Source organism: Adiantum capillus-veneris, chromosome 16, assembly GCF_014529385.1.
Source record: "Adiantum capillus-veneris isolate H3 chromosome 16, ASM1452938v2, whole genome shotgun sequence".
In the NCBI taxonomy this organism is placed as follows: Eukaryota; Viridiplantae; Streptophyta; class Polypodiopsida; order Polypodiales; family Pteridaceae; genus Adiantum; species Adiantum capillus-veneris.
This window is the reverse complement of record NC_140946.1, coordinates 103,568,572-103,591,708: the sequence shown is the minus strand read 5'-3', so window position 1 is coordinate 103,591,708 and position 23,137 is coordinate 103,568,572. Positions and strand designations below refer to the sequence as shown.

Here is a 23,137-nt window from a genome sequence, read left to right as displayed (position 1 = left end):
AAACTAACTGCAAAAGACCTAATCCAACAGCCACTTACCTTTATCAGGAAGAAACTTGTCACTGATGTAACAATCAGAAAGTATCGCCGCTGCTACCAAAGCACTATCAGAGATTCTGACCCCATGATGCAACTCATACCGTTCGCGCAATCCTCGAAGAATGGATATAGTGTCTTCGACACTTGGCTCGTCCACGTAGACTTGCTGAAAACGACGTTCTAATGCTGGATCTTTCTCTATGTATTTCCTATACTCATCAAGAGTTGTTGCTCCAATACATCTTAACTCCCCACGTCCAAGCATTGGCTTAAGCAGGTTTCCTGCATCCATGGCTCCATTTGTTGCACCTGAATCACACATCAGTACAATTAGTGACACTCCACAAGATTCTGCTAGCCTAATTGTGCGATCCATAGGATCTCAAAAGATTGCATACCAGCTCCTACAACAGTATGGATCTCATCGATAAAGAGAATAATTTGCCCATCTGAATCAGTAACTTCTTTCAAAACAGCTTTTAGCCTGTCTTCAAACTCTCCACGATATTTTGCACCAGCTATCAGAGCTCCCATGTCCAAGGAGATGAGCTGGCATACAAGACAATCGACAAAAGGTGAGCACAGTATCAAAATTACACCACTGCAAGCCAGTCATGTATAATACCACTGAAAGCCAGTCATTCCATAGTGACAAAAACAAAGACAGAAACAGAGTACGTAAGCTCCCAGACATCGAATAGGAAGTGCAAATGAGGCACACTGTACGACCAACAGTTTCACATTCTTACTTTTCTATTCATTAATGCTTGGGGAACATCTCCTTGAACAATTCGCTGAGCCAACCCGCCACAATAGAAAAAGAAAGCATTCATCAGCCAAAATACCCTAACACGGCATAGCCACCACGTCTGCTTGATAAAGAGAAACATGCATAAGCACTAAAAATGCAGTCAAAGTGTGCTCAAACACATTTTCTCTTTCATAAGAAAGCTTGGACCTCAGTAAACTTATTCACATCATAAAAAAGGATCCTCTTAACGAGACACTGGACAAGGCAGAAACACAGCTCACCCTTCAGAAATTGCAGTTTTTCCAACTCCAGGCTCTCCTATCAAAACCAGATTATTCTTTGTCCTCCTCGAAAGTATCTGGATGCATCGCCGAATCTCATCATCTCTTCCAATTACAGGATCAAGCTTCCCTTGTCTGGCCATCTCTGTTAGATCCTTTCCATACTTCTCCAAAGCTTCGTACTTACCCTCGGGGTCTGTGGGAAAATGAGAGACAAGAACTTGATACTGAGTTTCAAAATGCAAGCATGACTTCCCTCCTTCATTGTTACCACAAACCCACCTTGATCAATAACCTTCTGGGTCCCTCGAATAGCTGGTACAGCTGTAGTAAGAGCTTTCAGACTTATCTGGAAATCCTTGCATACCTGCTGATCAAATCGTTTGTCTTGTGTAAAGGCAAGAACCAAGTGCTCAACGGATATAAAAGAATCCCCCTTGTCCTTCTTGAAAGCTCTGGCTCTGTCAATAAGAGCCTCCATATCACGGCCCAACATAGATCCTCCAGTATCACCCATGACCTGTTCAGATGAAGGCTGGTCAAGGAAGTTACCATCGTGAATACTGACTGAAAGATATGAGCGTACCAAAAAATAGCCTCATGGTAAAAGCATCTCCAAAAGAATCAAATGTGGGCTCATGCAAACCGCATAATTGTCTATCTAGCTTGCATCGACTACCTACCTTGATATGATATACTTTTGCAGTATTGATAGTTTCGGAAATCTCCCCTACCTCTTTAAGTTTCTTTATCAGAAGTTTGAAGCACAGGATTCACCTACCCTCACAATTTGGCACTACCTCTCGTCACATGCTACTCTCTCTCGAAATCGGTTCTACTGGATTTCTGAAATGGTTTTCTAATTCTACCTGGCATGGTCCATAAGTCGCACCTCCTTGTTTTCACGGAATTCCACTTCATTTGAAGGTAAACATCAAATGTAGCGCCAGTTATGAAGGGATTAAGCTCTTGATATCAAAACTAGGAGTACCATCTGTCACCAGCGTGTGACTTTTATCTATCTTTTTTGTTGATTTCTTTCTTATTATTTATTCATTTTCACTTTTTGGAAACACCCCTCGGGAAATCTAACTGCCCTACATTGCATAGCTAGTGTCGAACTGTTCAGAGGGAGTCCAGGCCTGAGGGCAACAAAGCACAAAGGTTGGACAAGGACTATGGTTAGCCAAAGTGGGGTCATTGACTGCCAAAGTGGAATCCTTTGCTACAGAGGCTACATTTCAGTTCTTGGTGTGGCTGCAGTGTACAAAGAGGGTCAGATGACCTAGAAAGATACAATGGCAGCATCTCCTAAAATTTAGGGAACTGCTATTTTGGGACCTGAAAATGTGTTCGCGTCATTATCTCCGGAATGACAAGGGGAACATGTTATTACTCTGCCGTGAAGTCAACTAGGCAACCGGTCGGGAGATTTTTAGGCGGCAACCCCGAAACGGGAAATAGCCTGTAAATGTGCCAAGTGCACATTTCTGTGCACTTTCCTCCTTCTGTCACAGGTTGAGAGCTATGGAGTGCTTCCTTTCCCTCTTATGTACAGTGCGGTGCCAGGAGTGATGCCCTGCACGCTACGCACTGCCCTCTCTCTCCCCTATGGCAGTATGTTATGCCCCTCTAGTGGGCTTTTCAATTGACCAATGTACAGTTGTGTGGGTTCATGCGCGATTGCCGAGGCAAGAGCCTCTTGCACAAATATTGGATTAGCTAGCGGCTAATCCCCCGCAGGTACAGGTGATTCGGAGAGGTTTCACGTGCGAAATCTCGTCCGATTCAAAGGGCAAGTAGCCCTACAAGTGCGGGAGCTCGAGGACTTGCTACGGATGCGACCAGCACGCAAAACGGAGCCCGAAACAGTGAATTACAGCCTGCTGTGTATTTTTGCTGGTTAAGGGTTTTGGCCCTAAACGGACCCTAATACCCCTAGGAGGTTCGGGGACGCGAGGGGACTGCTATTCAGGTGATCTGGCGCATTTTCGGGGCAGAAAACAAAGAATTCAGCGTGCTGCAGATTCTCACCAGGTTTTGCAAAGTGTCTGTATGCGTCGGGAAAGTTATCCAATGCGTGGGAATACTGACTATGAAGGGTCCTAGTACAGTTATGCTGCCGAAATCGGGCCAGAACAGTTGAAATTCAGCCAAGGTTGTGCGGGGCAGCTTGTAGGGAACCACAGCGTTTATTCTCTCTTTTAAAGAATAAAGAAATACCGAAAGGGGCGCCTATTTAGGGGCCAATCTGGTGTCAGTCTTCTCATACAGGTGCAATCTAGCATCCTCTATCCCTTTCCCCTTTGTTGTGTCTTGAAAGTACAGGTAAAGTGGGCGACAAATTAAATGGGTGAAAGCAAATAAGGTTTAAGTCTAAGGTCTACCGCCCTTTTTGGATTAAACAGGCCGGTTTCATGGTTCCATCGCCGGGATTAAATCATTTTTTCCCATAGAAGTGAGCCTTGGTCAGTTTGGGCTTGAAGACACAGGGGGTCATAGACCAGACACAGGAAATTGCAATTATGGCTGACAGACCAAATGATGTGACTGAAGAGGTTTCCTCTTCGCAGGGTCAACAGACACATGAAGTGGGTGAGTCTTCAAGACCACCACAGTCGGATGATGATATATTCAGGACATAGTTACCCGGAACGGGAACGGGAGGGTCCGGAACGGGACAGGAACGGAGAGGAGGAGGGGGGGCCGGAACGGGAACGGGGCTGGAACGGTCCACGGATTGAATTACCTCCATTCAGCTTAGTCCCGAATAAACTCCTAAACAACCCCAAATCTACCCCCACACCTACCCTCAAACTGCACCAAATATGTTCCCCGAACAACCGCAAATCTGTCCCCAGAAGCCCATTGTTTTCCCCAAATGCCTACTTTTGCCTGTTTCGCCCTGCGTTTCGCCATTCCGCCTCATGTTCTGCCCATTCTGGAACACCATTCCGGTTACACCCCGTTCCGGAACGGCGTTTCGTTCCCATCTCCGTTTCGGGAACGGGACTCGTCCGGAACGCCGTTTCGGAACGTTTGGGCTATGTTCCCCCCGTTCCCTGTTACAGTGATTCAAGACCCAGTTGGCTACTGCTATGGCTATGTTCACACAAGTAATGCAGAACCCGATGTTCTTAGCCTTTCTGCAACCTCCTTTTCCGTCTCAGCAAGTTGGGTCACTGGATCATATTCAAAAGCCTGTTAAGGCTCAAGCACAGGTGATTCATACTGCAGAATCAATGGAAACACCTGTACACTTGACGGAGACCATGCAGTCTCCACAACCTGTGCCTAAGGTGCAAGAACAGGTGGCTGAAATGCCAGTCTTTCAAGCTGTACCAGTTCAGCCAGCCACCTTTCAGCAGCCTATAGCTAGTTCTAATGGGCAAGGAAGCAACCTACAGGCTATGCAACAAGTCTTCCCACCACCTTCAGTACACCCTGGTTATTTTGGAGGTGGATCGGTATTCCAGAGCATGGTTGTTCATGAACCTCGAAATCAGTTTTACACGACAAGAACAGTGTTCGGGGGTGCTCAAACAATGATGCCTAACCCCATGTATGGTGTCACGGGCATGCTACCAGGGTTTCAAAGCACTCAGGGCCAATTTGGGATGCCATATGCAAATTTTGGTATGGCTGGAATTACAAATCAACAGCCAAATATGGCATTTCCAAGTGAACTTAATAGCGGCCAAGGAACACAGAATCCAGATGAACCCTAACAGTGTTCCCATGTTTCAATCACTTCCATATGACAACTTAACGCCGTTGGAGAGGCCAACTCCGTACAAAGAAGGTGGCAAAGGTGTGACATTCAGGACCTTTACAGGGTTTGATGACAGGAAGAAGGCTCTCTCATTCCTCCAGCAATTTGACAAGGCCTATGCAGGGGGAAACTTTACAGAGGCTTCAAAGGTCTGCAAGGCAACCACTTTCTTGACAGGGAATGCAGGACAATGGTAGACAACTTTATTGCTTCAAGGGCAAGCTCCTTCCACATGGATTTACTTCAAGCAGATTTTTGCAACAGCATGGTTATCTTTGAGGCAGATGTCATGACAGAATGGCACCAGCTTAATGTTGCCACTTGCAAGAATCTAGATGACTACAATCGGAAGTTTTGGAAAGCTCTACTTCCAGTAACTTCCTATAGGTTTGTGCCATTGACAGAACAGATTGAAAAATACTGTTGTGGCCTACCCAAAGGATTGAGAAAGTACTGCACGAAGACCAAAGTCACTACTTTGACACAGCTCATCGAGGTAGCAAACACTGGCAATGGTTTGCTCAAGGGAGAAGATTGTGAATTTAATACTGGCGTTAAGGAAGGATCAGCCAAGAAAAATTCAGTGAAGAAGTACGTTCCCAATGAGGTTTCTAAAGGGACTCAGGAGCCAGCGAACGCAAGGAAAGGCAAAGTTGCGGCTGAATCAGAAAAGGGACCAGCAAAGAAATGGAAAAGACTTTTTCCTCGCAAGTCGGAAGAGCAAAAGAAGGTCCTGAGGTCAGAGAACAAATGCTTTATCTGTGAGCAGCCTGGCCACATTGCTTACAATTGTCCTCAAAAGAAAAGGCCAGCTGATTCTGAAGACAAGGAGGACAGGAAAGGAAAGAGGCCCATGGCTGGTCTAGAGCCAGATATGGTGGGCGACAAGCCAAATTCAAATGCAAGTGAGCTTTGCAGAGCATGGGGAAAGGTCAAGGATCAAACAGTGCTTATCTTCTTTGATCCAGGTGCCAAAGCCAACTTCATTTCCCCAGAATTGGCTTCAAAGTTGGGAATCAGACCTGAAGAGATGGGGTATACAGCAGAGGCAGGTTTGGCATGTCCTGGCCATACAGAGGCTGTGACACCTATCATCGGAAAGTTGTGCCTACATATCCAATCCTATGTAGATGCTGAAGAATTTTACATCATGCTACTGGACGGATGTGATGTGTTGCTAGGTATTCCTTGGTTGTTTCATGTACCGAGAATCATGCATGCCTACAACAAAAAGATCATTGTACAGAGCAGGGGAAAGACTCACATTCTGGATGTAAAGCTTAAAGGGGAGTCTATTCCCACTGTATCAGCTTCTACTATTACTTCTGTAATGAAAAAGCATCTTTCTGCGTACTTGGCTTTTGCACGTGAAGTGTCAGATTGTGATGAATCAAATTTATAAGTGTTAGATAAAGAAAGGTCAATGTTTTTACAACAGTATAGTGACTGTTTTTCCGATTCATTACCGTCTCAACTACCGCCAGAGAGACCCGAGGACCATGTGATAGATTTGGTGCCAGGCAGTAGTCCACCAAATAAGCTTCCATACAGGGTTAGTGCGGCTCAGCAGAAAGAGATAATGAGCCAAGTACATGAGCTGTTAGAAAAGGGGCTGATTCAACCCAGTTCATCTCCATTCTGTTCTCCAGTGTTGTTGGTGCAGAAAAAGGATGGCTCATGGCGTATGTGCATCGACTACCGTGCACTGAACAAGAATACCATCAAGAATAGGTTTCCTATACCTAGAATTGATGATATTCTGGACAAATTAGGAGCAGCTATGTTTAACAGGATAGATCTAAAGAGTCGGTACCATCAGATCCGCATTAGATCAGAGGATGTGCACAAGACTGCTTTTAGAACGACGTTTGGCCTTTACGAATTTTTAGTGATGCCCTTTGGTCTCACAAATGCTCTTGCTACGTTCAATAGGATGATGGACAAAATTTTTCGTCCACACCAGCAGTTTGTTGGTACATTCTACGACGACATGATAGTCTACTCAAAGAATGAAGAGGAGCATAGGCATCACTTGGCCATTGTGTTCAAAGAGCTACGCAGCCATATGTTGCTCATCAATGCAAAGAAAAGTGAATTTTTCTTGGAAGAGATTCACAGATGGTGTCAGAATGGATCTTGCAAAAGTTGAAGCGATCAAGTCATGGCCAGATTTGAAGACGGTGCACGATGTCGGAAGCTTCTTGGGACTATGCTCCTATTACAGAAGGTTTATCCGAAATTTTACTGAGATTGCTTCACCTTTACATGCTCTTCAAAAGAAGGCAGTCACACTTCAGATGGACACAAAAAGAGATTTCAGCTTTTAATCTTTTAATGGAAAAGATGACTTCAGATCCAGTCATTGTGTTGCCAGATCTTAGGAAGTCATTTGTGGTCCAGTGCGACGCCTGCGGTAGTAGCTTTGGTGCAGTGCTAATGCAAGATAGCAGGGTAGTAGCCTATGAGAGTAGAATCTTACAAGGGCCAGAAAAGACTATGCAAGTCTATGAAAAAGAACTGCAGGCCGTGATTCATGCGCTCTTAAGTTGGAAACACTACCTGCTCGGTGCAGATTTCGTTGTCCAAACGGATCATCAGACCTTGCGATACTTCTTGACACAGGCAAAGTTATCTGAGAAGCATATGCGATGGGTAAATATCTTGTCCATGTTCCATTTTCAGATTGTGCATGTGGAAGGCAAGAAGAACGTTGTGGCTGATGCCTTCTCAAGGAAGCCACAAATTTCAGCTGTGTCAATTCCTTATCATCATGAACTTGATGATATAACGGAACAGTATGCAAATGATGAAGATTTTGCAAGGGTCTTCGAGCAGCTAATGGATGGACAACGTCATGAACACTATCTTCTCAAAGATGGGTTCATGATGATGCATGGCAGATTGTGTGTCACAAAGCCATTGCGACGCAAAGTTATGGAAGAGTCATGTCCCACCGTATGCAAGGCATCGTGGTATCGATGCTACAGTTAAGTGGTTGAGACATTCTTCTACTGGCCTACATTGAGAAGAGATGTGGATGCCTTTGTGCGAGAATGCCTAATATGCCAGAAGGTCAAGTTTGACAGGCAAAAGGCACCAGGGTTATTGCAACCACTACCTATTCCAGATAAACCATGGGAAAGTATTGCTATGGATTTTATCTTTGATCTTCCGAGAACGCAGACAAGAAACGATGGTATTTGGACCATCATTTGCAAATTCAACAAGCAGGCTCATTTTATTTCTATCAGGAAGAAGATAAAGCCAGATCAGATGGCACGCTTGTTTATAAGCAATATTTTCAAGTATCATGGCATGCCACAGTCGATTGTTAGCGACCGTGATCCACGCATGACAAGTTTGTTCTGGAGAGCCTTATTTGAGAATATGGGCACAACGCTCAAATTCTCTTCGTCATTTCATTCTCAAAGAGATGGGCAGTTAGAAGAGGCAAATTCTACTGTCCTAGATCTATTGAAGTGCTACGTGTCCGAGCATAAAGGAAAGTGGGAGCAGTATTTGCCATTGGTGGAGTATGCATACAATAATACAGTGCATTCATCAACTGGCAAGGCACCTTTTGAGATAGTTGAAGGTGGCAAGAAAGTTCCTCCCATACTACATACAAAGGACAAGATATTTGAAGCAGATAAGTATGTTCAGGACATGGATGAAATGTACAAGAAGGTCAAAGTGGCCTTAGAAAAGACTCAGGCAAAGCAAAAGAAAGCAGCTGATCGTCACCGTCGTGAAGTGGTATATTCACTTGGTGATTGGGTGCTTCTACGCTTTGAAAAGGCAAGGTTAAAGAAGATGAAGGGCAAGGAAAGACTATTTCCAAAGCTCAGCATGCGTTACTATGGACCTTTTCAAGTATGCGACATAATCAGTGATGTTGAATATAGGCTAAAATTGCCTGAGAGTTAGAAGATTCACAATGCGTTTCATGTGAGTCTTCTCAGACCCTATGTGGGTGATGTGCCAGAAGATATGCCAGCTGAAGATCAGCCGGAAGTCGAGGAACTTGACAAGATCTTGGTCCCGGAACAGATTTTGGCACATAAAGAAAGAAAAGTGAAAGGCAAGGTTGCTAGGCGTTACTTGGTGAAGTTCAGAAACTATCCACCAATGGATGCTAAGTGGATAGAAGAAGGTGAACTTGCAAAGTCACCAACTGTGTTATCACTTTATCTTGAAGCCTTCTATTTGCAACCTACCTTGACCCCTTGACTTTCAAAGCTACATGGATTGTCAGTATGACAATGGCTTCTGAAAGAAATGATGTACATGGTATTTAAAGTAAGCTCAAATCAAGTACATGTTACATGAATGTTAGAGCTGTATAGATTGTCAGTTTGGCAATTGCTCTTACGCAATGTCCAAAAGTGTGGTTAGTGCTATAGAAGTGAGTATTTCTTGTCAGTTTATCAAGGATACAGTAATTACTTCTATTAAAGGGTACATGTGTAACTGCATTCTTAAACTGTAGGTTTGGGTATGTGTCACCAGCATGTGACTACTATCTATCCTTTTTGTTGATTTCTTTCTTATTACCTATTTACTTTCACTTTTTGGAAACACCCCTCGGGAAATCTAACTGCCCTGCATTGCATAGCTAGTGTGGAACTGTCCAGAGGGAGTCCAGGCCTGAGGGCAATAGAGCACTAAGGTTGGACAAGGACTATGGTTAGCCAAGTGGGGTCATTGACTAGCCAAAGTGGAATCCTTTGCTACAGAGGCTACATTTCAGTTCTGGATGTGGCCGCAGTGTACAAAGAGGGTCGGATGACCTAGAAAGATACAATGGCAGTATCTCCTAAAATTTAGGGAACTGCTATTTTGGGACCTGAAAATGTGTTGACGTCATTACCTCCGGAATGACAAAGGGAACATTTTCTTACTCTGCCGTGAAGTCAACTGGGCAACCGGTTGGGAGATTTTTAGGCGGCAACCCTGAATCGGGAAAATGCTTGTAAATGTGCCAAGTGGCACATTCTGGTGCACTTGCCTCATGCAACAAGAAGTGGCGCTGAATTTGAAGGAGGGAGAGCCTCATTTTCAGATTTGTCACAGGTTAAGAGCTATGGAGTGCTTGCTTTCCCTCTTATGCACAGTGCGGTGCCAGGAGTGATGCCCTGCACGCTACGCACTGCCCTCTCTCTCCCCTTTGGCAGTATGTTATGCCCCTCTAGTGGGCTCTTCATTTGACCAATGTACAGTTGTGTGGGTTCATGCGCGATTGCCGAGGCAAGAGCCTCTTGCACAGGTACTGGATTAGCTAGCGGCTAATCCCCCCGCAGGTACAGGTGAATTCGGAGAGGTTTCACGCCAGAAATCTCGTCCGATTCAAAGGGCAAGTAGCCCTACAGGTGCGGGAGCTCGAGGACTTGCTAGGGATGCGACCGGCACGCGGAACGGAGCCCGAAACAGTGAATTACAGCCTGCTGTGTATTTTTGCAGGTTTAGGGTTTTGGCCCTAAACGGACCCTAATACCCCCAGGAGGTTCGGGGAGGCAAGGGGACCGCTGTACAGGTGATCTGGCGCATTTTCAGGGCTGAAAACAGAGAATTCAGCGTGCTGCAGATTCTCGCCAGGTTTTGTAAAGTGTCCGTATGCGTCGGGAAAGTCGGTCAGTTATGCTGCCGAAATCGGGCTGGAACAGTGGAAATTCAGCCGAGTTTGTGCGGGGCAGCTTGTAGGAACCACAGCGTTTATTCCCTCTTTTGAACAATAAAGAAATACCGAAAGGGGCGCCTAAGTTAGGGGCCAATCTGGTGTCCATCTACTCATACAGGTGCAATCTAGCAGCCTGTATCCCTCTCCCCTTTGTTGTGTCTTGAAAGTACAGGTAAAATAGACGACTAATAATGGGTGAAAGCTAAATCAAGGTTTAAAGTAAAGTCTACCACCCTTTTTGGATTGAACAGGCCGGTTTCATGGTTCCATCGACGGGATTAAATCACTTTTTCCTATAGAAGTGAGCCTTGGTCAGTTTTGGGCTTAAAGACACAAGGGATCATAGACCAGACACAAGGAATTGCAATTATGGCTGACAGACCAGATGATGTGACTGAAGAGGTTTCCTCTTCACAGGGTCAACAGACACATGAAGTGGGTGAGTCTTCAAGACCACCACAGACTGATGATGATATATTCAGGACCCAGTTGGCTACTGCTGTGGCTATGTTCACACAAGTAATGCAGAACCCAAGGTTTTTAGCCTTTCTGCAACCTCCTGTTCCGTCTCAGCAAGTTGGGTCACTGGATCATATTCAAAAGCCTGTTAAGGCTCGAGCACAGGTGATTCATACCGCACAGTCAATGGAAACACCTGTACACTTGACGGAGAATATGCAGTCTCCACAACCTATGCCTAAGGTGCAAGAACAGGTGGCTGAGATGCCAGTCTTTCAAGCTGTACCAATTCAGCCCGCCACCTTTCAACAGCCTATAGCTGGTTCTAATGGGCAGGGAAGCAACCTACAGGCTATGCAACAGGTCTTCCCACCACCTTCAGTACACCCTGGCTATTTTGGAGGTGGATCGGTATTTCAGAGCATGGCTGGTCATGCACCTGGAAATCAGTTTTATACGCCAGGAACAGTGTTTGGGGGTGCTCAAACGATGATGCCTAACCCCATGTACAGTGTCATGGGTATGCAACCAGGGTTTCAGAGCACTCAGGGACAATTTGGGATGCCACAAGCAAATTTTGGTATGGCTGGAATTACAAATCAGCAGCCAAATATGGCATTTCCAGGTCAAGTTAATAGCGGCCAGGGAACACAGATGAACCCTATTAGTGTTCCCATGTTTCAGTCACTTCCATATGACAATTTAACGCCGCTGGAGAGGCCAACTCCGTACAAAGAAGGTGGCAAAGGTGTGTCATTCACGACCTTTACAGGGTTTGATGACAGGAAGAAGGCTCTTTCATTCCTCCAGCAGTTTGATAAGGCCTATGCAGGGGGAAACTTCACAGAGGCTTCAAAGGTCCGCAAGGCAGCCACTTTCTTGACAGGGAATGCGGGACAATGGTGGACAACTTTATTGCTTCAAGGGCAAGCTCCGTCCACATGGATTTACTTCAAGCAGATTTTTGCAGCAGCATGGTTATCTGATGATTTCGAAGCAGATGTCATGACAGAATGGCACCAGCTTAATGCTGCCACTTGCAAAAATCTGGATGATTACAATCGGAAGTTTTGGAAAGCTCTACTTCCAGTAACTTCCTATAGGTTTGTGCCATTGACAGAACAGATTGAAAAATACTGTTGTGGCCTACCCAAAGGATTGAGAAAATACTGCACGAAGACAAAAGTCACTACTTTGACGCAGCTCATCGAGGTAGCAAACACTGGCAATGGTTTGCTCAAGGGAGAAGATTGTGAATTTAACACTGGCGTCAAGGCAGGATCAGGCAAGAAAAATTCAGCCAAGAAGCACGTTCCCAATGAGGCTCCTAAAGGGACTCAGGAGTCAGCCAACGCAGGGAAAGACAAAGCTACGGCTGAATCAGAAAAAGGACCAGCAAAGAAATGGAAAAGACGTTTTCCTCGCAAGTCAGAAGAGCAAAAGAAGGTCCTGAGGACAGAGAACAAATGCTTTATATGTGAGCAGCCTGGCCACATTGCTTACAACTGTCCTACAAAGAAAAGGCCAGCTGATTCTGAAGACAAGGAGGACAGGAAGGGAAAGAAGCCCATGGCTGGTCTAGTGCCAGATATGGTGGGCGACAAGCCAAATTCAGATGCAAGTGAACTTTGCAGAGCATGGGGAAAGGTCAGGGATCAAACAGTGCTTATCTTCTTTGATCCAGGTGCCAAAGCCAACTTCATTTCCCCAGAATTGGCTTCAAAGTTGGGAATCAGACCTGAAGAGATGGGGTATACAGCAGAGGCAGGTTTGGCATGTCCTGGCCATACAGAGGCTGTGACACCCATCATTGGAAAGTTGCGTCTACATATCCAGTCCTATATAGATGCTGAAGAATTTTACATCATGCCACTGGACGGATGTGATGTGTTGTTAGGTATTCCTTGGTTGTTTCGTGTACAGGGAATCATGGATGCCTACAACAAAAAGATCACTGTACAGAGCAGGGGAAAGACTCACATTCTGGATGTAAAGCTTAAAGGGGAGTCTATTCCTACTGTATCAGCTTCTGCTATTACTTCTGTAATGAAAAAGCATCTTTCTGCGTACTTGGTTTTTGCACGTGAAGTGTCAGATTGTGATGAATCAAATTTATCTGTGCTAGATAAAGAAAGGTCAATGTTTTTACAACAGTATAGTGACTGTTTTTCCAATTCATTACCGTCTCAATTACCGCCAGAGAGACCCGAGGACCATGCGATAGATTTGGTGCCAGGCTGTAGCCCACCAAATAAGCCTCCGTACAGGGTTAGTGCGGCTCAGCAGAAAGAGATAATGGGCCAAGTACAGGAGCTGTTAGAAAAGGGGCTGATTCAGCCCAGTTCATCTCCATTCTGTTCTCCAGTGTTGTTGGTGCAGAAAAAGGATGGCTCATGGCGTATGTGCATCGACTACCGTGCACTGAACAAGAATACCATCAAGAATAGGTTTCCTATACCTAGAATTGATGATATTATGGACAAATTAGAAGGAGCAGCTATGTTTAGCAGGATAGATCTAAAGAGTGGGTACCATCAGATCCGCATTAGATCAGAGGATGTGCACAAGACTGCTTTTAGAACAACGTTTGGCCTTTACGAATTTTTAGTGATGCCCTTTGGTCTCACAAATGCTCCTGCTACGTTCAATAGAATGATGGACAGAATTTTCCGTCCACACCAGCAGTTTGTTGGTACATTCTTTGATGACATGATAGTCTACTCAAAGAATGAAGAGGAGCATAGGCATCACTTGGCCATTGTGTTCAAAGAGCTACGCAGTCATAGGTTGCTCATCAATGCAAAGAAAAGTGAGTTTTTTCTGGAAGAGATTCACTTTCTGGGACACATTGTCTCAAACGATGGTGTCAGAATGGATCCTGCAAAAGTTGAAGTGATCAAGTCATGGCCAAATTTGAAGACGGTGCATGATGTCCGAAGCTTCTTGGGACTATGCTCCTATTACAGAAGGTTTATCCGAAATTTCGCTGAGATTGCTTCACCTTTACATGCTCTTCAAAAGAAGGCAGTCACCTTTAGATGGACACAAAAAGAGATTTCAGCTTTTAATCTCTTAAAGGAAAAGATGACTTCAGATCCAGTCATTGTGTTGCCACATCTTAGGAAGTCATTTGTGGTCCAATGCGACGCCTGCGGTAGTAGCATTGGTGCTGTGCTAATGCAAGATGGCAGGGTAGTAGCCTATGAGAGCAGAATTTTGCAAGGGCCAGAGATGACCATGCAGGTCTATGAGAAAGAATTACTGGCTGTGATTCATGCGCTCTTAAGTTGGAAACACTACCTGCTAGGTGCAGATTTCGTTGTCCAAACGGATCATCAGACCTTGCGATACTTCTTGACACAGACAAAGTTATCTGAGAAGCATATGCGATGGGCAAATATCTTGTCCATGTTCCATTTTCAGATTGTGCATGTAGAAGGCAAGAAGAACGTTGTGGCTGATGCCTTGTCAAGGAAGCCACAAATTTCAGCTGTGTCGATTCCTTATCATCATGAACTTGATGATATGAGAGAACAGTATGCAAATGATGAAGATTTTGCAAGGGTCTTCGAGCAACTAATGGATGGACAACATCATGAACACTATCTTCTTAAAGACGGGTTCATGATGATGCATGGCAAATTGTGTGTCACAAAGCCATTGCGACGCAAAGTTATGGAAGAGAGTCATGTCCCACCGTATGCAAGGCATCGTGGTATCGATGCTACAGTTAAAGCGGTAGAGACATTCTTCTATTGGCCTACATTGAGAAGGGATGTGGATGCCTTTGTGCGAGAATGCCTAATATGCCAAAAGGTCAAGTTTGACAGGCAAAAGGCACCAGGGTTATTACAACCACTACCTATTCCAGATAAACCATGGGAAAGTATTGCTATGGATTTTATCTTTGATCTTCCGAGAACGCAGACAGGAAATGATGGTATTTGGACCATTATTTGCAGATTCAGCAAACGGGCTCATTTTATTCCTGTCAGGAAGAAGATAAAGCCAGATCAGATGGCACGCTTGTTTATGAGCAATATTTTCAAGTATCATGGCATGCCACAGTCGATTATTAGCGACCATGATCCACGCATGACTAGTTTGTTCTGGAAAGGCTTGTTTGAGAATATGGGTACCACGCTCAAATTCTCTTCGTCATTTCATCCTCAAACAGATGGGCAGTCAGAAGAGGCAAATTCTACTGTCCTAGATCTGCTGAAGTGCTATGTGTCAGAGCATAAAGGAAAGTGGGAGCAGTATTTGCCATTGGTGGAGTATGCATACAATAATACAGTGCATTCATCAACTGGCAAGGCACCTTTTGAGATAGTTGAAGGTGGCAAGAAAGTTCCTCCCATACTGCATACAAAGGACAAGATATTTGAAGCAGATAAGTATGTTCAGGACATGGATGAAATGTACAAGAAGGTCAAAGTGGCCTTAGAAAGGACTCAGGCAAAGCAAAAGAAAGCAGCTGATCGTCACCGTCGTGAAGTGGTATATTCACTTGGTGATTGGGTGCTTTTACGCTTTGAAAAGGCAAGGTTAAAGAAGATGAAGGGCAAGGAAAGACTGTTTCCAAAGCTCAGCATGCGTTAATATGGGCCTTTTCAAGTGTGCGACATAATCAGTGATGTTGCATATAGGCTGAAATTGCCTGACAGTTGGAAGATTCACAATGCGTTTCATGTGAGTCTTCTCAGACCGTATGTGGGTGATGTGCCAGAAGATATGCCAGCTGAAGATCAGCCGGAAGTCGAGGAACTTGACGAGATCTTGGTCCCGGAACAGATTTTGGCACACAAAGAAAGGAAAGTGAAAGGCAAGGTTGCTAGGCGTTACTTGGTAAAGTTCAGAAACTATCCACCAATGGATGCTAAGTGGATGGAAGAAGGTGAACTTGCAGAGTCACCAACTGTGTTATCACTTTACCTGGAAGCCTTCGATTTGCAACCTACCTTGACCCCTTGAGTTTCAAAGCTAAATGGATTGTCAGTGTGACAATGCCTTCTGAAACAAATGATGTACATGGTATTTAAAGTGAGCTCAAATCAAATACCTGTTACATGAATGTTAGAGCTGTACAGATTGTCAGTTTGGCAATTGCTCTTATGGAATGTCCAAAAGTTTGGTTAGTGCTATAGAAGTGAGAATTTCTTGTCAGTTTGTCAAGGATACAGTGATTGCTTCTATTGAAGAGTACATGTGTAACTGCATTCTTAAACTGTCGGTTTGGGTATGCTCGAAAGTGTTACGGGATCCAACGTGTACTATAAGACAGTGGCAAAATGTGCAGCTACCATTTTGTCATTGGAAAGTTAGTGACTCAAAGCAATGGCAGAGTGCGCAGCTACCACTATGTCATTGGGACAGGGTTCACACGCAGGCAATACATGAGTCGACGAGGTGTTGAATACACCAGGGTTGACAATGAGCATGTATGTGTCCTATATGTGTTGACAGGTGTTGAATACATCAGTGTTGACAGTAAGCATGTACGACATAGATGCAAACGAGGACGTTTGAGATTTCAAGAGGGGGGTATGTCACCAGCGTGTGACTACTATCTATCCTTTTTGTTGATTTCTTTCTTATTACCTATTTACTTTCACTTTTTGGAAACACCCCTCGGGAAATCTAACTGCCCTGCATTGCATAGCTAGTGTGGAACTGTCCAGAGGGAGTCCAGGCCTGAGGGCAATAGAGCACTAAGGTTGGACAAGGACTATGGTTAGCCAAGTGGGGTCATTGACTAGCCAAAGTGGAATCCTTTGCTACAGAGGCTACATTTCAGTTCTGGATGTGGCCGCAGTGTACAAAGAGGGTCGGATGACCTAGAAAGATACAATGGCAGTATCTCCTAAAATTTAGGGAACTGCTATTTTGGGACCTGAAAATGTGTTGACGTCATTACCTCCGGAATGACAAAGGGAACATTTTCTTACTCTGCCGTGAAGTCAACTGGGCAACCGGTTGGGAGATTTTTAGGCGGCAACCCTGAATCGGGAAAATGCTTGTAAATGTGCCAAGTGGCACATTCTGGTGCACTTGCCTCATGCAACAAGAAGTGGCGCTGAATTTGAAGGAGGGAGAGCCTCATTTTCAGATTTGTCACAGGTTAAGAGCTATGGAGTGCTTGCTTTCCCTCTTATGCACAGTGCGGTGCCAGGAGTGATGCCCTGCACGCTACGCACTGCCCTCTCTCTCCCCTTTGGCAGTATGTTATGCCCCTCTAGTGGGCTCTTCATTTGACCAATGTACAGTTGTGTGGGTTCATGCGCGATTGCCGAGGCAAGAGCCTCTTGCACAGGTACTGGATTAGCTAGCGGCTAATCCCCCCGCAGGTACAGGTGAATTCGGAGAGGTTTCACGCCAGAAATCTCGTCCGATTCAAAGGGCAAGTAGCCCTACAAGTGCGGGAGCTCGAGGACTTGCTAGGGATGCGACCGGCACGCAGAACGGAGCCCGAAACAGTGAATTACAGCCTGCTGTGTATTTTTGCAGGTTTAGGGTTTTGGCCCTAAACGGACCCTAATACCCCCAGGAGGTTCGGGGAGGCAAGGGGACCGCTGTACAGGTGATCTGGCGCATTTTCAGGGCTGAAAACAGAGAATTCAGCGTGCTGCAGATTCTCGCCAGGTTTTGTAAAGTGCCCGTATGCGTCGGGAAAGTCGGTCAGTTATGCTGCCGAAATCGGGCTGGAACAGTGGAAATTCAGCCGAGTTTGTGCGGGGCAGCTTGTAGGAACCACAGCGTTTATTCCCTCTTTTGAACAATAAAGAAATACCGAAAGGGGCGCCTAAGTTAGGGGCCAATCTGGTGTCCGTCTACTCATACAGGTGCAATCTAGCAGCCTGTATCCCTCTCCCCTTTGTTGTGTCTTGAAAGTACAGGTAAAATAGACGACTAATAATGGGTGAAAGCTAAATCAAGGTTTAAAGTAAAGTCTACCGCCCTTTTTGGATTGAACAGGCCGGTTTCAGTATGCTCGAAAGTGTTACTGGATCCAACGTGTACTAAAAGACAGTGGCAAAATGCGTAGCTACCATTTTGTCATTTGAAAGTTAATGACTCAAAGCAATGGCAGAGTGCGAAGCTACCACTATGTCATTGGGACACGGTTCACACGCAGGCAATACATGTGTCCAAGAGGTGTTGAATACACCAAGGTTGACAATCAGCATGTATGTGTCGTACATGTGTCGACAGGTGTTGAATACACCAGTGTTGACTGTGAGCATGTACGACATAGATGCAAACGAGGACGTTTGAGATTTCAAGAGGGGGGTATATCACCAGCGTGTGACCGCTATCTATCCTTTTTGTTGATTTCTTTCTTATTATTTATTCATTTTCACTTTTTGGAGACACCCCTCGGGAAATCTAACTGCCCTACATTGCATAGCTAGTGTGGACTTGTTCAGAGGGAGTCCAGGCCTGAGGACAACAGAGCACAAAGGTTAGACAAGGACTATGGTTAGCCAAAGTGGGGTCATTGACTAGCCAAAGTGGAATCCTTTGCTACAGAAGCTACATTTCAGTTCTTGGTGTGGCTACAGTATACAAAGAGGGTCAAATGACCTAGAAAGATACAATGGCAGCATCTCCTAAAATTTAGGGAACTGTTATTTTGGGACCTGAAAATGTATTCGCGTCATTATCTCCGGAATGACAAGGAGAACATGTTATTACTCTGCCGTGAAGTCAACTAGGCAACCGGTCGGGAGATTTTTAGGCGACAACCCCGAAACGGAAAATAGCCTGTAAATGTACCAAGTGGCACATTTTTGTGCACTTTCCTCCTGCATGAAGAAGTGGCGCTGATTTTAGAGAAGGGAGGACTCATTTTCAGTTTTCTGTCACATGTTGAGAGCTATAGAGTGCTTCCTTTCCCTCTTATGTACAGTGCGATGCCAAGAGCGATGCCCTGCACGCTACGCATTGCCCTCTATCTTCCCTATGGCAGTATATTATGCCCCTCTACTGGGCTTTTCAATTGACCAATGTACAATTGTGTGGGTTCATGCGCGATTGCCGAGGCAAGAGCCTCTTGCACAAATATTGGATTAGCTAGCGGCTAATCCCCCGCAGGTATAGGTGATTCGGAGAGGTTTCACGTGAGAAATCTCGTCCGATTCAAAGGGCAAGTAACCCTACAGGTGCGGGAGCTCGAGGACTTGCTACGGATGCGACCAGCACGCAAAACGGAGCCCGAAACAGTGAATTACAGCCTGCTGTGTATTTTTGCAGGTTAAGGGTTTTGGCCCTAAACGGACCCTAATACCTCACCAGGTTTTGCAAAGTGTCCGTATGCATCGAAAAAGTTATCCAATGCGTGGGAATACTGACTATGAAGGGTCCTAGTACAGTTATGCTGCTGAAATCAGGCCAGAACAGTTGAAATTCAGCCAAGGTTGTGCGGGGCAGCTTGTAGGGAACCACAGCGTTTATTCTCTCTTTTAAAGAATAAGAAATACCGAAAGGGACGCCTATTTAGGGACCAATCTGGTGTCAGTCTTCTCATACAGGTGCAATCTAGCATCCTGTATCCCTTTCCCCTTTGTTGTGTCTTGAAAGTACAGGTAAAGTGGGCGACAAATTAAATGGGTGAAAGCAAATAAGGTTTAAGTTTAAGGTCTACCGCCCTTTTTGGATTAAACAGGCCGGTTCCACCATCTTCTACCTACTAACAAAAGAGCAACTCAAAGAAGACCTGCTATGCCTACAGTATGCTGAGGCACGTGACTTACTTTTGGCTGCCATTGAATAAATTTGTCAGTCGCTTGAAGCAGTGAAGTATTATCAACCCCAGCTTTAGCAAATATCTTCCTAGCGACCCCATTTCTTTGTTCTAATAAAGCCTTCATCAAATGCTCAGTCTCCACAATCTGTTGCTTACTCTCCTTGGCAACCTCTGGTGATGCAACCACAGCTTGCCACGCCATATCAGTGAAGTCACCCTGTGTTATCTGCAAAGCATGAAGTGAAGACCGTCAAACAACCAAAAAGACCCACAAGAAAATCACTAGCACACAACAAAAACGACAAATGGCCCATTTATTTAAATAGTTAAGGACTTTTTTCAAACAATGTACTAATCAAAGCACAATTAGGGCATGCATATACAGACACACAACTACCAATCGACTGCTTCCTCATTGAAGACATGGCAAAGAGTCATGCTGAGCTAGGGCCATTCACATTGAGGGAAGTGTCAGCCAGCACACATCTCACAACCCCTTGGGACAGCATAGTCTACGTGAAATAACAGTAAGTATGTTTGATCGTACTTTGTAGTCAATTCAACACAAATTTTCAATACCTGATCCAGAAGGTTATCAGAATTGCCTAATCCATTCACTTCACAATCAACATGGCACAGTTGAACGTAGATGACGGATGCTTACTTTGCCTGCATCACAGCGAATTGTTCCAGCCCCACTTCTCCTGTCGCACCTGCTAAAAGGCCTCAGCTGCCTATTTGACGTAAGATGAGCAGGTCGAAGGCCCGAGAAGCTATTAAAAATGCCATCTTTCCTCCTACTTGGCAGTACAGCTCGCCCCCGCTGTATTGAGCACGACACTTTCACGGAGTGTCTGTTGCTTGGCGAGATGCGCAGACATGGAGAAGATGTTGAAGCCGTGGAAGCAGAGGAAGAAGAAGGCCGGTGCACGGAAGCAACGCCGGAACTTAGAGAAGCCATGTCTGTTCGCAACACACCAGGTATGGCCATGAGGAAAGAGCAGAAAAGATGACTGTGTCACGGACTCACAGTCTGTGTGTGTTTGTGTGTGTGCGCGTGTCTCGATGGTGTGCTTGGTGAACGAACACAGGCATGTAATTTGGTCCTCACATCATTTTAAACTAGAGTGCTTCGTTAGCCTGCACGACTCCAAGGGCAGTATTGTAATTACTATTTTCTTCTCATCGAAGCATTGAACAAGACTATACATTTAGTAAACAAGAACATAGAAGTAAAAGGGCAGAGAGAGAGAGAGCACCTGCGTGCGCTTATTATTTGTTTTTCAGAAATGTTGTTACCCTAAGTGAGTAGAAGTCGCTGATACGTACAAGATTGTATTTACTATTTTGTTCTCATGGAAGCACTGAACAAGAGTATACATCTGTAAAGAAGAACGTAGAAATGAAAGTTGTGTGTATGTGTGTGTGTGTGTGAGAGAGAGAGAGAGAGAGCTTATTATTTGTTTTGCACAAATATTATTATCCTAAGTGAGTATAAGTCACTGAAACGATTTGATGTAGAGAGTATGCAAAAAAAATGTTGATGAATTAAGAATGGAACTAAGCAAGAGAGAGTTGGGAAGACCTTGAAACGTAGCAGGCAATGACTGCTTTACTATGCAATGGACAAAACTTTTGTGGAGAAAAGGAGGAGGACAAGGTAACTACACATATCAATGGGAGTTTTTGATGTAGGAACAGAGGGCTATATAGGTAAGATGCTCTTCAAAGTTGCCCGTGTGGTTAACTGGTTGTCAGGAAAGTAGCATGAAACGAATTGTTTAGCTGGCTGAAGGTGGTTGGGGACCACATTAGAGTAATTTATTTCTATAGTCTCGAGTGGGCGAGCATGTCCGCAATCTGTACGAACAACATACAATGGTTTTTTGTGGAGCAACTAGCCAGTACGGCGATGTCGATGTGGTGATTTGTCGATCGAGTGTATTCCAAGTAATGTAATGTGGATGCCATGGGGTAGGTGGTTGAACTGGCCATGGAATGAACTCACTCCATTTATGATATAACGTCTGAGCACCTGCTCTTGAAAATTTGGGTAAAGGTAGAATTGCAACTTATACATTGCAGTCTCAAATTCTATCTGCTGCTCAATCAGGTCAGTTGGAATTGGCCTACCCATTCTAAACAGAAAAAGAAAAAGCATGAAAAAAGCTAAACCACCTGCTATATACTTTAGAAGTCTCATGCTTTGGTGATTTCCTAAGAGGTCTCACAATATCAGGTTGTTTGGGTGCTCTGTTTGATTTAATGTTAACCTTTGAAAATTTTGATTTAACATTTGTGGCATCTTATGTTATTTCATGAGGACATAATGTTGCAATAACTTGGTCGTGAGTATTGTCAATGATGCTCTTAGCAATATCGGCAAGGTTAATAGGACATTACAAAATCATAGCTGGTCGTAGCAACAATTAGCATATCGGCAAGTTGCAGGCAAAGGTATGAAAACTAAAGGGGTGATGGATCAAGGGACTACTAGATGCAGTTGAGGTATCTCCGGTCAGGCCCTCTAGTTATTTAACTGCTCATATAGCCCGAATGTCTTGATCTCGACAGCCTCCTTTCCCAGCTAGCCTGTCGGCCAGCTTAGTACTGTGCTGGGTGAGATGATCATGTGGTTGCTGCTAATTAGCGTGCATCATTGTCAATGTAGATAGCAGCGAGTAGCACCTGTATCAGATACATCAGATAAGCTTGCCATAATCATCAGATACGTCTCTACACTATCAGCTCCAGTAAGTAGTTTGATCATTACTGATCAAGGCCCAGCTATAATGACCCGTAGGAATCGGAAGGTGAATAAGCACCGCTCTGACAAGCAGCCGTCCAATACTGCTCCGACGGCTACCAATATAAGACCATTGCAGTCAACAACCGTAGTTTGCGTGTCCACGACCAAATCAAAGCCAAGACTGTTGGTCAGATAGCTGCAGTAGCTCCTACACGTGGAGTATTCCAATATTGGGTGGTCAAGCATGACCCGCGCTCTACTCTACAAAACAGTACTACAACATCACAACAAGCAGCGACCGCGCATGCACGGCAGAGGCATGCAAAGCCCAACAACAACAGGGGAGGCATTGGTATCTGCACGTCGTCGAAGGAGCATATTGTGAAGCACAACCATGAAAAAGGCAGCATTTATAGTACCACAAAGGTAGTGCGTCTACCGGATGCTCAACGTACTACTCCGATGCAAGATGGCGGACGCCATCCTCTCCTACTGCATATCGTGCGTCGAGCAGCAGTAGCAAGAGCATTTGCTGGCCTCTGTCAGCTCAAGTAGCTGGTATTCATCGCGACGATCTTATTGTTGCACCTAAACCTAAATCTGAGAGAGAGATCATGATGGGTTATAATGCTCAGCAACAGTACGAGCTGGCGGCCATGCAGAT

The 23,137-nt window shown here is 44.9% G+C and overlaps 1 protein-coding gene across 2 annotated transcripts; it reads right to left on the bottom strand.

The window, feature by feature from the left end:
• Positions 1–209: 209 nt before the first annotated feature.
• On the bottom strand, positions 210–20,853 carry LOC147439560 (chaperone protein ClpB2, chloroplastic-like). 2 transcript variants are annotated; one of them, XM_086485372.1, is made up of 6 exons: positions 20,389–20,853; positions 19,732–19,950; positions 1,353–1,605; positions 1,071–1,266; positions 437–587; positions 210–347 (listed from the first exon to the last, which is right to left on the bottom strand). In XM_086485372.1, exons 1-5 carry the CDS (start codon positions 20,713–20,715, stop codon positions 560–562), a joined length of 1,023 nt encoding a protein of 340 aa, XP_086341498.1. In that variant the 5' UTR covers positions 20,716–20,853; the 3' UTR covers positions 210–347; positions 437–559. The 2 variants fall into 2 exon arrangements, with proteins under 2 accessions (XP_086341498.1, XP_086341499.1); XM_086485373.1 differs by having other exon boundaries at positions 1,353–1,590.
• Between the last annotated feature and the right edge of the window lie 2,284 nt (positions 20,854–23,137).

Excerpts from the sequence above, each read along its gene's own strand:
- LOC147439560 (XM_086485372.1), bottom strand. The coding sequence starts at position 20,715 with ATGGCCATACCTGGTGTGTTGCGAACAGACATGGCTTCTCTAAGTTCC. Across the intron at positions 1,267-1,352 it reads CCAGAAGGTTATTGATCAAG|ACCCCGAGGGTAAGTACGAA; the intron begins GTGGGTTTGTGG and ends ATTTTCCCACAG. Across the intron at positions 588-1,070 it reads AAAACTGCAATTTCTGAAGG|CTCATCTCCTTGGACATGGG; the intron begins GTGAGCTGTGTT and ends CTTGTATGCCAG.